Source organism: Acinonyx jubatus, chromosome D3 (genome assembly GCF_027475565.1).
Source record: "Acinonyx jubatus isolate Ajub_Pintada_27869175 chromosome D3, VMU_Ajub_asm_v1.0, whole genome shotgun sequence".
Classification (NCBI taxonomy): domain Eukaryota; kingdom Metazoa; phylum Chordata; class Mammalia; order Carnivora; family Felidae; genus Acinonyx; species Acinonyx jubatus.
This window is the reverse complement of record NC_069392.1, coordinates 9,353,846-9,368,714: the sequence shown is the minus strand read 5'-3', so window position 1 is coordinate 9,368,714 and position 14,869 is coordinate 9,353,846. Positions and strand designations below refer to the sequence as shown.

At 49.0% G+C, this 14,869-nt stretch overlaps 1 protein-coding gene across 1 annotated transcript in view; it reads right to left on the bottom strand.

Annotated features, from left to right (window-relative positions):
- Positions 1 to 8,787: 8,787 nt before the first annotated feature.
- The window catches only part of ACAD10 (acyl-CoA dehydrogenase family member 10), a 51,151-nt gene continuing 45,069 nt past the window's right edge, over positions 8,788 to 14,869 (bottom strand). The window contains exon 13 of the mRNA XM_027044298.2: positions 8,788 to 9,162. Within this exon, the coding sequence (XP_026900099.1) occupies positions 8,981 to 9,162 (182 nt within the window). The 3' untranslated portion in view covers positions 8,788 to 8,980. The remainder of the gene's footprint in view (positions 9,163 to 14,869) is intronic.

The window sequence follows — 14,869 nt, the reverse complement described above, 5'->3', positions numbered from 1 at the left end:
GCGCGGCCGCCAATGGGCAGGCGCGAGGAGGGGCCGAGGGGGGGGCGTGTCTGCCACCTCCCCCGGGTTCCTGGCGGAGCTGCCCCGCGGCCCACCCCCTCCCCCTCCCCCTCCCACCCTAGGCCCTGGGCTGATCCCTGCTCCGCACCCCTTGGTGCACCGCTACTGGCCCCCGCGTGCGCGCCGGATGTGTGGACTCACCCGACCTTGCGAACTCAGCGCGCATGGACCCCCTAATGTGTGCCCTAACCCTGATGTGGACGGGCCTGATCCGGAGCGACCCTGGCCCTGACTTCTGGGGGCTACTCTAAAGGGGAGAGACACCGACCTTAAACCAAACACGAAGTAATTTCAGAAAGGGGTGAGGAATGTGAAGGAAACAGGGTGAATACAGGGTTGGAGCAGAGAGCACGGCTTTTAAGTGACCCGTGAGACCCGAATTGTTTTCAGAAGGTCTTACAGGCAGTGGTGTAACTTCTGTGAACTCGTTTCTCATTCTGTGGAGAATGGACAAGAGAGCGGGGCGGGGTGGCAAGGGTTTTGCAAACTGTTTCATTCAGGGGACATTCTGGAGCAGGACAGTGGGGAGAACAGGGAGGAATCAGAGGAGGTTTGCTAGGAAGGGGGATGGACGCAGGGTCAGATGTGTGCATTTCAACCAGATAATACCAACAAAAGCAGGAGGAGGAGGTGAAGAAACCTGCAGGTGTCTGCCTTGCTGTTGAGGCTCTTGCCCCTGGAGCGGAAGCTGAAGAGGTTGACCAGGGATTAAATACCAGGCAAAGTTGTTGATCTAAGGTCTGAAGGAGACTCACAGTGTGTGTGTGTGTGTGTGTGTGTGTGTGTGTGTTTTGCTTTGCTTTGCTTTGCTTTGCTTTGAAGAGCTAACATGGTATCAAAAGGGTAAATAATTAACAGAGCTGCTATAACAGATATGCCACGGAGTTCCAGTAACCAAACACAATACAGTCCCAATTCACTTCGAGTCTCACACAGATGTTCCCCTCCAGACAGAAGCCCAGGGACCCAGGCTCTTTTCTTTGTATGACTCTGATGTTCAGACGTGATTCCCAAAGTCACTGGGGAGCTCAGCGTCATTTCAGACACCCAGAGGAGAAAAATGCGTTAAAGATGGCACATAGGGAGTTTTTATGGCTGAGCCTGTTTACTGGCTAGAATTTAGTCGCTTGGCCATTCCTCCAGATAAAGGAGTCTGGAAAATGAGCTGTGTGCCCAGGAAGAGGGGGCAATAGGTTTGGAGATCAGCTGCAGAGATAAACTGAAAAGTGAACCGCACTCTTTTCTGAAAGCAGCCCTCAGGCCGCCACCTTCCTTTCTTCAAGACATCCTGTTTTTTTCACCTAATAATACGTGTGGGAGATGGTTCTTCACCCTCACACAAGGAAGGTGTCTCCATGCTCTTAAACAGTTACACAGAATTCCACTGGATTCATGTACCATTTTTATTTAATGAATTCCCCAAGGATGGATTTTTAGGTTGTTTCCAATCTCGGGCCATTATAAACAATGCCAAAATGTGTATCTTTGACTTACTTGGGAAATTTGTAGAAATGGAGCTGATAAAGGATATTTACAATTTAAATTTACACATCGGCTCTTGAACAACACGGGTTTGAACCGTGCAAGTCCACTTTAGATGCAGATTTTTTACAGTACTGTAAATATATTTTCTTTTCCTTATGATTTTCTTAACATTTTCTGTATCCTACTTTATTGTATGAATGCAGTACATAATACATATAACATACAAAATATGTGTCAATTGACTCTTTATGTCATCAATAAGTCTTCTGGTCAACAGTGGGCTATTAATAGTTAAGTGCTGGGGGAGTCAAAAGTTACATGTGGATTTTTGACTCTGTAGGGGGATCTACACTCCTAACTCCTGTGTTGTTCCAGGGTTTACTTTAGATATTGCTGTATTACCCTCTGTAGAGGCTTGATTAACTTACAACTGCCCCACGCCGTCACATATGAGTTTCCTCACACCCTCAGCAATACAATTTATCAGACTTTTTAAAGCTTTATTAATCATATAGGTGAAAAGTAGCAATTCACTCTCGCATTAATTTGCATTTCCCTTCCTAGGAGTGAGCTTGAACATCTTTGCCTGTATGAAGTCCTGCATTCTTCCTCTGCTACAAATGAACCATTCAGGTACCTTGCTCAGTTTTTTATTGGATTGTTGTTGGTTTCTTTAAAACTGATTTCTAGCTGCTTTCTATATATCAATGCAATGAACATTTGGTCATTTCATATATGATCCAAATATTTTCTGTCATCATCATTGATCTTTTTACTTAGCTTATGCCTTCTTTGGTTTTGTTTTTGTCTTAAAGGTTTTGTTGTTGTTGTTGTAGGAGGGGCTGTCCACTGTTTTGGTTTTTTTTTTTTTTAAGTTTATTTACTTATTTAAGTAATCTCCACACCCAACGTGGGGCTCCAACCCACAACTCCAAGATCAAGAGTTGCACGTTCTTCCGACTGAGCCAGCCAGGTGCCCCTCTCCAGTGTTTTCTTTTATGTCTCTGGCTTTTATGTCATGCCTAGAAAGGCTCTTCCACTCAGATTATCTTTTGTTTTATTATTTTTTTATTTTTTTTTTACTGTTTATTTATTTTGAGACAGAGAGAGAGCAAGTGGGGGAGGGGCAGAGTGGGAGAGAGAGAGAATGTCAAGCAGGCTTCTCACTGTCAGCGCAGAGTCCAACACGGGGTACTTGATCCCAAGGATTAGGAGACCATGACCTGTTGCTCAACCCACTGAGCCACCCACACGCCCCTCAGATTATTTTTTATTTTTTATTTTTTTTAATGTTTATTTATTTTTGAGACAGAGAGAGACAGAGCATGAATGGGGGAGGGTCAGAGAGAGGGAGACACAGAATCTGAAACAGGCTCCAGGCTCTGAGCTGTCAGCACAGAGCCCAGCCAGTTGTGGGGCTCAAACCCACGAACTGTGAGATCATGACCTGAGTCGAAATCAGACACTCCACTGACAGAGCCACCCAGGTGACCCTGGGTGACCAGGTGATCTTTGACAGCTCTTTATGCTGTGTTATCTATATAGTGCTGCTATGATACAGAATTCCCAGAAGCCATTTCTCTACTCAGCCATCTTGGTCAAAAGAAACTCTGCTTCCAGAGTACTTGTCCAACAGATCACAGGTTTGGACCCCAGGAAAAATCGTCGGCTATTATGATGGTTGCTGGAGTCTGGGACTCCTCCATCTGTGCGCTCTGATACTCATACCATAGCGAGACTGACAGAGGATACAAGTCTGTAGCCATGTGGCAGCACAGAGGGCGGTGTAAATACCAACTAAGATGTCTCAGAGGTGTTCAACCATTGCTTCAGCCCTGGGCTTCCACAGGGTTTCACTGTGGCTGCAGAGGGGCAAGTGGCAACATGGCCCTGGCATGCCCAGTCATCCCTGGGGAGCTCTGGAGCCCCGGGTGCTGACGGACATGGGCCATCTCTGAGCCACCAGTGAGGACTCTCAGATGGGGTATGTGATGGAGATCACAGAGCCTGTGAGATCATTTCCAGCTGCTGTCTTGAGCTGGGGGGGGGGGGGGGGGGGGGCCAGCCAGGCCAATTGCCTGGGATTCAGTCTTTCTTTCAGCTTCTTTGTGATTATTCTGGAATGATCTGACAGTATCCAAAATCAGGGCTTGGGAGAGCACAGGCAGCCTGTGGGTGCCAAGCCCACGAGTTGCTGCAGGGAGAATGAGGAGGAGGCAGAACAGGGAGGCCTCAAAGCCCCTGCCTCAGTTGTCAGTCCTGGTGGAACCGTGTGGACATCTGACTGCCACTGGATCGCTAGGGAGGGTCCAGCCCTACAGAAATCCAGCCCCCAGTGCTTGTCAAGAGAGGAACAGAGGAGTACGTGTTCAGTTGCCCTGGATAGAATATTGCTGTGAGAAGGAAAAATCGTCGGCTATTATGATCACGTGTTTCTCCCTTTCCCACAGCTGAGAAGACAGGTCCAGCCACGTAGGGATGATGGCAAGGTGTTTAGTATGCCACAAGTAAAACTGGTCAGGTACTATCATTACCATGCCAAGCTTGTTCATGCCCAAACACACACCCACAACCACACATTGACTCCCACTCCTGAGAAGCACAGGGCTGAGAGCATCATGCCATTAGTTAGTACATTTGGCCTAGTAGAAGTGTCGATTGTTTGTTGAAGGTGGAAAAAACATCAAATTAGCACCAGATTAGATTTCCTATATTCTTTGGATCCTTTGCTCTGTCTCTTCTTAAGGCCCTGCCCCCACTTCCTTTTTTTTTTTTTTTTTTTTTTTTAATTTTCACAGGTGGTTCTTTTAGAGCTGTGTGCAGTGTTAGGGAACTTTAAGCCAGCTATAATTTTCCTTTATTCTTTCTTCATCCTGGGGAACTTTGGAGAACAGAAGGATCTCTTTAAAACTCAAATCAAGCCACATCACACCACTTTCTAAACTCACCACTTTGTCACATTTAGAATCATTGCCAAACTCCTGACCAAGGCCTTGAGGCCCCGTGTAATATGACATTTCTATTGGCTCTGCTCCTTACCCCAGACATACCGGGCTGCTCACCAGGGCCTCTGCATTTGCCCCTTCTTCTTCTGGAGTACCCTTGCCTGCCTGTTCTTGTCATGCAGCAGTGGCTCAAATGCATCTTCTGGAACGAGCTCCCAAGAGCCCCAACCATCCAACTGCCCAACCGTGCCTACCACATCACCCACCACGGTCTTGGGATACTCACTGCCATCCTCCAGTGAGATGTGAACTCCTGTTTTGTTTACCTGAACATGCCCCAAGGGCTAGACCATGCCAGGCCCAGAGTCAGGATGCAGTTAACGTTGGTGAGTGGGATTTCTAATAGCACTGGAGCCTCCGAGTGAGGGGCTGCTGGAGGTTCTGTCTCAGAGACTTCCATGACTTGTCATTCTTTGGGCTGCATTTAGGGTCCTGCCTGAGTGCCTCCAGCCTTTGCAGCAGAGTATCTGAGGGAGACGTGAGGCCATCCCATAGCACGGCTTGTATTTTCATCCCTTAACAAGCAAGGTTAGCTTCGGAGACCATGAGAGAAATTCTGAGGGCCATGTGATAGGCCAAGCCACTAGCCAAGGCACTTCCTTTTTTTTTTTTTTTTGGCACTTCCTTTTTTTTTAAATTTTTTTTTTTAACGTTTATTTATTTTTGAGACAGAGAGAGACAGAGCATGAACGGGGGAGGGTCAGAGAGAGAGGGAGACACAGAATCTGAAACAGGCTCCGGGCTCTGAGCTGTCAGCACAGAGCCAGACGCGGGGCTCGAACTCACGGACCGTGAGATCATGACCTGAGCCGAAGTCGGCTGCTTAACTGACTGAGCCACCCAGGCGCCCCGGCACTTCCTTTTTTAAAATGACCTCCTCCCTCCTGTGGCTGGAGGCAAGGATTCGGGCTATGCTAGAACCCTGCCAGCATCTACAAAAGATTGTTTGCCAGGGTGGCTAGTGTTGTAATGGTAGTTGGTTTGGGTGTCTGAATTGAACTTGACCTTTCATGAGAAGCAAGCAGTGTGGTTGAGAAGGGCTTGCCTCCCCAGACTGCTGGGGCAAAAATGTCTGGGGAGCCCTTTCACAAGCCACCCAAGACTCTCCAATAGACTGATGGCACAGCCCGGGCTCTAGCTGGCAGACACTCTCTTGGGTAAAGCACTGCCCTACTGGAGGTCAAGTCTGCAATGCAGCTGATCAGGCAGGCAGTCCCTACCCATCTGGACCAACCTGAAAAGGGGAAGGTAGCTGTTGGTCACATCATCACAAATTATGATTAGCAGACTGGGTCCGAATAGCCAGTGGCTTATTTCTGCATGCCAGCTGGGCTCACGGCTCACCTATGTCTCAAAGAACTCAGACCTCAAGCAGGTGAGCATTTCTACTTTTCCCCAAGAGGAGGATATTGCTCTCTTAATTGTGATGTCATGTCACCTGCCATCTCCCCTCCCCCCAAATACCATGTGACTCTGAAGCAGATGGAAATGTGTGGAAGTTGCAGGGGTCCTCACACACAGAAAGCTTATTCCTTTGGTGACATTTACATGAGTGTCAGTGAGGTGGCTGATCCAGGATCTACCAGAGGTCACAACATCTGCATGCCCCATGTGTAGAGGCCAATGCACTCGGTAGGATCCTACATAAATACAAGTGTCAGGATGGGACTGATGCACAGAGACAGAGGGACTGTGGCATGAACCTTTATTCTCAATTCCTTTTGAGAACGAACATTCACAAAGTCTCTCTGATGTACTTTTTTCCTCTTTTGTGTCCCTTTCCAAAATATTGTCTTAATTAGTGTTCTGGGCCATGGACATTCAAACGAAGAAAATCAGATGCCAGTGGCTTCATGATTTTGGTTCATTTCATTTTCCCAGGAGTGCTGTAGCCCTGGGTCCTTAGGCTGTGGCCAGTGATGGCTGCCCCATGCTTGCTGGGGAGGACGCTAAGGGGCAGGAAGCTCACAGTCACACTGCCTCAGCAGGGCTCCTAATATTTGTCCAGATTCCCACAGCCTTTACACCCTACTGCCAGACAGAAAGGAGGCATCGACTTCCCAGTCTGGCACGCAGTCTGGTACCCAGCTTTCCAGGCTCTGTATGAAACCCATTCAGCTCACAGGGAATCCCCTTCCTCCTTGCCTGAAACAGCAAAGTCACAGAAATGTCTTCTGTGGGGCCCCAAAAAGGTTGAGTTCACAGTGACTGTCCCAGGATGGAGCTGCCGGGCAGGGTGCAAGAATCACACATACCACACCTTTCAGGGCACGTCCCCTAAAGTTTTGGGCACTGCAGGCACAACAACACAGGTCCCGTTGCTACAGTCCTGCTGACGTGAAGACGGCACTTAGACTCCACCTTGGCCACCGCTGCCCGCTGCACCTCATCAAGGCTGTTGGCAAAGTGCAGCACAGGGGCCCCGGCGAAGAACTGAGCCGAGAGGTAGTTAGTGCTCAGCCCTGCTCCTCCGAAGGCCTGGAAGACCCAAGGCGGGAAGGAGGAACCCTGGGTAAGCCCCTATCCGAGGGCCCCAGGAACAAGGGCCTGCTCGTAATGGCTCAGAACCGCTCATAACAGCTGTTTTCCTAGGGATGTCTGACACCTGCATGATAACTAATGTTCTGGAAAACTTCAGGTGGGGCCACACCTGCCATCCCCATGGACACCAGACTCCCCAAATCCACTCCACTAGGTGACTTCTGATGCCAGGAAATCTCCAGGTTAAGATTTGGGAAGGAGGCATCACTGAATGATTAGGAGGCCAGGCTTTGTTGTAATGAGGACCTAGGTTCCCAAAAATCTGAGATCAGATACTTGCAGGCTGAGTGACCTAGACAAGTCATTTCATTTTTCTGTGCCTCTGTTTCCTCATATTAAATGGGGTAGGAGTGGGTCTCCCTTTTAGGGTTGGTTCCAGGGGGAAACAGAAATCACATGCGTAGTGATCGTGTCACAATAAGCAGCGGACCGAGTTTACATGTTGGGCAGCTGAAGGCAAGAGAAGTTCAAACGAGCCAGCAGTCCACAGTCTGTGCTCACCGGAATAGTGCCATCAGCCACCTGGTAGGCCTAGGACAAGACTACCACCTTCATCATGGCAATATCTAAAGCTGCAGCCTCCTGGGGTGCTTGGGTGGCTCAGTTGGTTAAGCCTCTGACTTCGGCTCAGGTCATGATCTCAAGGTTCGTGAGTTCGAGCCCCGTGTCAGGCTCTGTGCTGACAGCTCAGAGCCTGGAGCCTGCTTCAGAGTCTGTGTCTCCCTCTTTCTCTGCCCCTCCCCCACTTGCGCGCACGCCCGTGCTCTTTCTCTCTCTCCCTCTCAAAAATAAATAAACATTAAAAAAAATTAAAAAGAAAAGCTGCAGCCTGCAAGGACGAGGAGATGTGGTTAGAAGGGCACAACCTGAGGGCAGACCGCTTGGAAGAAAAATCAGTTTTACGAGGAGTAGAAACAACAGCTCAGAGGAGAGACCTGAGGTCCGCTGGACCACAAGCTCTGTAAGGCAGCCCCTGCCTGGTGCGTGGGGTATGCCCAGCATCTAGTGAGATGGGGTGGAGGCCTCAGTGGTGGTGACTGCGAGGGTGACTCAGGATGTTGTGTGAGCAAGTGCTTAGCCAAGGACAGGCTTGGAAACGTGGGAATGTGGATGTTTTCCCCAGATGACAGGGAGCACCACCAGCACACACAGAAGGCAGCACATGGAGGGGCACATGCTTCCCTCAGGGTCACAGCCAGCTCGGTCTCCAACCTGACAATGGCCTACGGCCAGCCAGGACTCTGGGGAACTGAGCCACAAGGATCTGCCCTGGGTCGGGCGTTCGAGGGAGGCCCCTGAGAGCCTCCTCCGTATCTGGCACAAGAGTGCCGGGGAACCAGGAACTCGAGCCTGGGCTGCCCTCCCCAACCACTGAGGCCTCTCAGCTAAGGGGCAGAGGCTGCCCCGTGAAGAGCTGGAGAAGGAAGGGTCAATGTGGGCATCGTGCCTGCCCATGAGAAGTTCTCGGAAAGATCTGCTTAAGGAATCATGTCATGCTTGAAAATAAATCTTCTCTTTTGGTTAGTTCCTTTGTTGGTGCGGTTTGCCTGACACTGCACCAACAAGGCCTGGAAGTCCAGGCTGGACACAGCTAAAGTAGGCATAAGGGGGCAGGGAGGCAGGGGGGCACGTGGACGCATTGGCCCATTGTCTTGGACAGAAGTTCACCAGGCCAGTAAACAGAAAGTTCAGAACTCTTTAATTGTCCCTTTTCCAGTTTTGAAAAGCTGCCTAAATACTTCCAAGCAGAATTAAAGCAAAGTTATTAGTGTCAAGGAGCCAAGCTTTTTCTCCATGATTTCCTGAATGGGGAAGGAAGAGTCAATGTCTAAGATTCCCAGGATGGATTCCCTCACCCCAGCCTAAGCCCTTATTATCCGTGGGGCCCCTCAGCCTCTCGTCTTATCCCCTGCCACATCCATGAGGTGGGCGGCTTTCTGCCCCAGCAGCCGGGCAGGCTGCATCTCCACGAGCCACCGGGCGATGGATGTCTGCCAGGGGCTTCCCGTAGGCCTTGCGGACTTCACCCTTGGACACAGGAGAGGCAGCCCGTGGGCGTGGCACCGGTGCCCTGCAGAGGAGATAGTGGAGGCACACACAGGCAGTTTTCAGGGAGAAGATCCAGACACAGGCAATATTCACATGCACTGTGGAGCTAGTCACCATGGTGGCTGCACAAATTACTTCCAGGAATCCCTTTCCTCCAGCGGTTCAGCCCCCTCTGGGCAGGCCTGGCTGCCAGGCCTAACAGTGTTTAAAAAAATTTTTTTTTAATGTTTATTTTTAAGAGAGAGAGACAGACAGAGTGTGAGCAGGGGAGGGGCAGAGAGAGTGAGAGGGAGACACAGAATCTGAAGTGGGCTCCAGGTTCCTAGCTGTCAGCAGCACAGAGCTTGACGCGGGCTCAACCCTGAGATCATGACCGGAGCCGAAGTCGGACGCTTAACCGACTGAGCCACCCAGACACCCCTGGAACAGTGTTTTTAGATCTGAACTGGCATCTGGCCCAGACGTTCTGGAAATGAGGTAGTGACTGTGGGCTCCTCACAGGCTGGGGAGTATGCCCACTCTCACTGTGGCCCAGCTTCACCTCCGCAGGGCACTTGGGAGCAAGGTTGGAGTGCCAGAGCCCCCTGGTGGTCGGTTATTGCAGTGGGGATTCTAGAGCCTGAAACTCACAAGCAATTAGAAAAGGTTGTAAGGGATTCTTTTTTTTTTTTTTAATTTTTTCTCTTTTTTAAAACTAAAAACAATTACACAAATAATGTATCTCATGGTAGAAAAAGTATACTTTTCAAATAAAAAAAGAGAAAGGGGTGCCCAGATGGCTCAGTTGGAAGAGCCTATGACTCTTGATCTCAGGGTTGTGAGTTCAAGACCCATGTTGGGTATAGAGATTACTTAAACAAATAAATAAATTAAACCTTGTTTTTTTATGGGAGAAAATAAGAATATACCAATCATCTAGTCCCTTCTAGTTACTTGGTGGATGTCCTTCTAGACTTTTTGTATGCATACACACACACACACACACACACACACACACACACATATATATATTTTTTTACAAAAATGGGATCATACTCTATATATTGCTTTGTAGCCTGCTTTTTTTCCCATTTAAGAGCATATAGTGAACATCTTTGTCAAGAAATAGGTTCCTCCAGCATCATTTTGGAATTTCACTGCAGCTCATACTTGGATTTACCTGACCAGCCTCCAGTTGATCTCCTTATAGGTTGTTCCCAACATTTTGCTTTTACAATCAGTGTTGAAGTGAACCCTCTATTGTCACATCTTTTGTTGACTCCTGTTTATTCCCTCATGCCCACTCCTAGGAGTTGAACTGCCATGTTGGTGCTGTGCCCCTTCTGAAGACTTCTGACATGTGTGATCAAACAGCTCTGTGGGAAGGCTGGTCTGAGTTTCAGCACAGGATGGGGCTGAAGTACCATACCTGAGCCCTTAGAGAGGAGCACTTTCTTTTCTTTATCTTTTTGTTTGTGTTTTTTTCTCGTTTTAATTCCAGGATATTCTCATACAGTGTTACATTAATTTCAGGTGCACAATATAGTGATTCAGCAATTCCATACATTACACAGTGCTCATCATGATGTGAACTCTTTTCTTTTTTAATTAGGCTCCATGCCTAACATGGGGCTTAAACTCATGACCTCAAGATGGAGAGTCACGTGCTCTGCCAACTGAGCCAACCAGATGCCCCTTGATAAGTGTACTCTTTAATCCCCATCACCTATTACACTCATCCCCCCACCCACCCACCTCCTCTCTGGTAACCATCAGTTTGTTCTCTATAGTTAAGAGTCTGTTTCTTGGTTTGTCTCTCTATCTGTCTTTTTCCTTTGTTTTGTTTCTTAAATTTCACATATGAGTGAACTTATATGGTATTTGTCTTTCTCTGACTGATTTCTCTGAGCATTATACTCTCTAGCTCTGTCCATTGCAAATGGCAAGATTTCATTCTTTTTATGGCTGAATAATATCCCGTTGTATATATACACCACATCTTCTATATCCATTCATCAGTCAATGGACACTTGGGCTGCTTCCATAGTTTGGCTATTGTAAATACTGCTGCTATAAAACATAGGGGGGCATGTATCCCTTTGAATTAGTGTTTCTGTATTCTTTGGGTAAATACCCAGTTGTGTGATTACTGGATCATAGGGTAGTTCTATTTTTAATTTTTTGAGGAACCTCCATACTGTTTTCCACAGCGACTGCACCAGTGTGCATTCCCACCAACAGTGCAAGAGGATTCCCCTTTCTCCGCATCCTTGCCAACACCTGTTGTTTCTTGTGTTGTTGATTTTAGCCATTCTGAGAGGTGCGAGGTGATATCACATTGTGATTTGGATTTGCATTTCCCGTGGTGTTGAGCATCTTTTAATGTGTCTCTTGGCCACCTGGATGTCTTCTTGGGAAAGATATCCGTTCATGTCTTCTGTCCATTTTTAATTGGATTATTTGTGGGTTTTTGGTGTTGAGTTGTGAGGAGCACTTTCTTTTGAAAGAAAAAAGAACTCGTCAGCTTCAACTCAAACAGGTGTGAATCATAGAAGGTTTGCTCGGTAGTCCAAACACATTGGACGGCCTTTTATTCTTGGTACAGAGATTCCTGTGAGACGTCTGTTCGGTCTCAAGGGTTTGCTTCATTTTTGTGAAACCGCTGCCACTGATTTGAATTACCATTCCCAGCAATAGCTCTGTCTTTTGTGTGGGCTTCCAACCTTGGAGGGGATCAAAGAATAAAGTTTTCTGTGGACACGCTGGGCAAGAAGGGTGATTTAGGGCTAGACACTAGAACCCCAGGGACAAAAACCACCAATATGGGTTCTCTCTGGTGTCTGAATTTTGAAGATAAGCTAGGAGCAGAAGTGGTCCTCACCAGCCCATGACCCTTTGGACCTTGGAACTTGCCCTCCGCTGCCATAGAGGCTGGCCTTTTCCTTCTGATCACCTCGACAGACTGAGACCCATTCTGCTCTGAATTTCCAACTTCAAAAGTAACAGATGCAAAGCAAAGACAGGGTCGCAGCTTCTTGGCAAGAACATCATCTCGTTTCACCTGCTAAGTGCTCTCAGAAAACAGTGAGGATTTGAGGTCCAATGGCAAAACAGACAGGTGGCTCTGGGTCAGAGCGGGCACACACGAAAGCACTCAGTGTGGGCTTTCCTGAGCGCCAGGACCCTCCCTAAGTACCCAGTTAGCCGCATGCGTCAGTGGATGCTGCTGGGATTCAGTCCTCTCTGGGTAATCTCGAAGCCCAGCCTGACCAGTATTCTCCTCAGGCATGTCCCCTCTGCTCAAACGGGACTTCACCCACCGTGGCCACTGAAACCCCCAGGCGATTCCCACTGAGCAGTCTGTCTGCCTGTTTCCCTTGGGTGTGTTTATCCCTTGCCTCAGTTCAGGTCACCTGCTGGCAACAGTCCTGTCCTTTACTCAGCCTTCTAACTGGGACATGGTTGAAGGGGAAGGGAGGGTAGGAAGGAGCCTATTAAAGAGGGACAATAAATCACAGATTTATAATGTTACACGCATATTTTGCCATTCCTTCTCTAAAACGTTATCACTCTACCTTGAACTGAAACTCCTTGGTGGGGTGTGACTACCACTGTAGTGATCCTCTGGAAACACTGAAAATTAAAATGTGAATACTGTTAGTGGAGAGAAAGAGGCTCTGTGGGAGGCGCTCCAGGCCCGGAGGTCAGCGGTCCGCTGGGACCTAGAAGACAAGGTTTGCAGAGTGCACTTCTCTGTCCTGTGTGGCCTCCTCACCTCAGATTCTTGCTTATCCTCTAAGTTCAGAAAAGGGAAGAAAGAGTGTGAATACCTGTCTGAAATTTGCCTGGCAGTTGATATTCACGTATGGAGATCACATGCAGGAGCGTGTGACCCTCCCAATGTCATCATACCCTTGGAGGTTTCGTGTCCTGAGCCAGAGCACGGGCTGCCCAGAGCCGCTTCCCCAGGCCAGACCCACACACAGAGGCGAGCTGCTCCCGGGTGCTAACCTGGAGCGTTCTCTAGCCCAGACTGTGTCAGAGACGGGATGATTTTTGTCCCCGGGGTATCGTGGGAACCAAGAGCATGAAGCCAGTGGCTTGGGGCACGCGGGTCTATTTTTCCCATAAACACACCGAGTTGGCAGCGGGGATCCAGGGAAAGGAGAGAGGCAGACCCTCTCATCTGGCACCCGGGGCCCTCGGCTCTCTTTGCAGACGCAGTCCTGGCCCAGGAGAGCCAATGCCAGCAAGCAGATCGAGCTCATTAAGACTTCACATAATCAGATGAGTACGTGCAGGTTCCTGACCAGAAGTGAGAGCTATTGGTTTTCGTCCCAGTGAGGAAGGAATCCAACATCATGAGAGCAATTAAAAAAACATTTTTTTTTAAAACCATGTAGAGTTGAAAATATAATTCAGACACAAGAGGCTGAAAGCTGCTACTTTATCACTGGCAACCTGTCCTGCTGTCCCCACGGGCTCCATCAACATAATGGGCACAGGGTTCCGAATCAGGCCAACCCTTCACTCCGGGTTTACATGCGAGCGGGGGGCTAGTACCTTAGGCAAGTGACTCAAGTCACTTCCTGGTCTTAGTTTTCCCCTCTGTAAGACAGGGATGGCAATTTGTACCTCCTGGGAGGTGAGGTGCATACAGCATTTAAAGAGGGCCCTGCAAAGTTCCTGCATGATGAAGGGCTGGATTATCACTAGCTGCTGTGATGTAGCACCTGATCTCACAGCAGGGTTGGGGGGGGTGGCACTGAGGAAGGGTTTGCTGCCTCTGCTGGGAGCGAAGAGACAGAATCTCCTTTGCATCCTGTTTCCCAGGCAACAGCAGGGCAGATATGCACTTATCAATAGACCCATGGAAGTGTCACTGAAAAATGAATTGCAGGCCAAATGCCCAAGATCCATCCCTTGTGACCATCTGTTACATGGAAACCCCCCTCCTCTAGGACGGAAGAGAACTAATTAGGCACCCCGAGAGCATGCCGGCCTAGAGCTGGTAGGGCCCCCCTCCCCATCCCCCTTCTCAACCTCCCACCCAGCCCCACCCCAGCTCCCTGCACCCAGAGGGGCCCCACAGGGATCTGGTCTGATGAGGAAGAGCTCCAGGGGGTGGTGCCCCAAGCAGGTGCCAGGGGCTGGGTCATAGCAAAATAGGAGCCAGCCTTCCCTTCTAGTGACAGTATTGGTCAGTGGGTTTGCTCCTGGGGCCATATTGCACCAGAAGCTCCATGTATCTGGAGCAGAACAATTAAGTATCTGACAAGAAGAGAAGGCATAATAGTGACTCCCATGTCCATATTCAAAACTTCAAATACCCTGGAAGTGTGAGCAAGGGCTCCCTCCGAGTCAAGTTGCCCTCTGACACCCTCATGGAAGTTCTTCCAGAAGCCCCGCCATGGACCTCCTTTGTTGAAAGATGACAGAGAAGGAACTGTGGGGGCCGAAGACTCACAGAAGCCCAGTATATGTGGCTGCTGTGATGTGGTGCGTGGGGACAGCCCCTGAACCAGCTTCCTTTGAGGGGCAGTTTTGTTCCCTGGACAAGTAACCCCAGAATTTTCAACATAGCTCCCGGGCAAGTAACTAGGAAGTCTAGCCTGGGGTTCAGGAACTCTGGCCTTCAGTCAGACTACCTGGTTCAGAGTCAGCCCTGCCACACCTGGCTGGGCAAGCCACGGGATCAGTTTCTCCATCTGTGAAATGGGACATGACTACCCACCTATCAGTCAGGACTA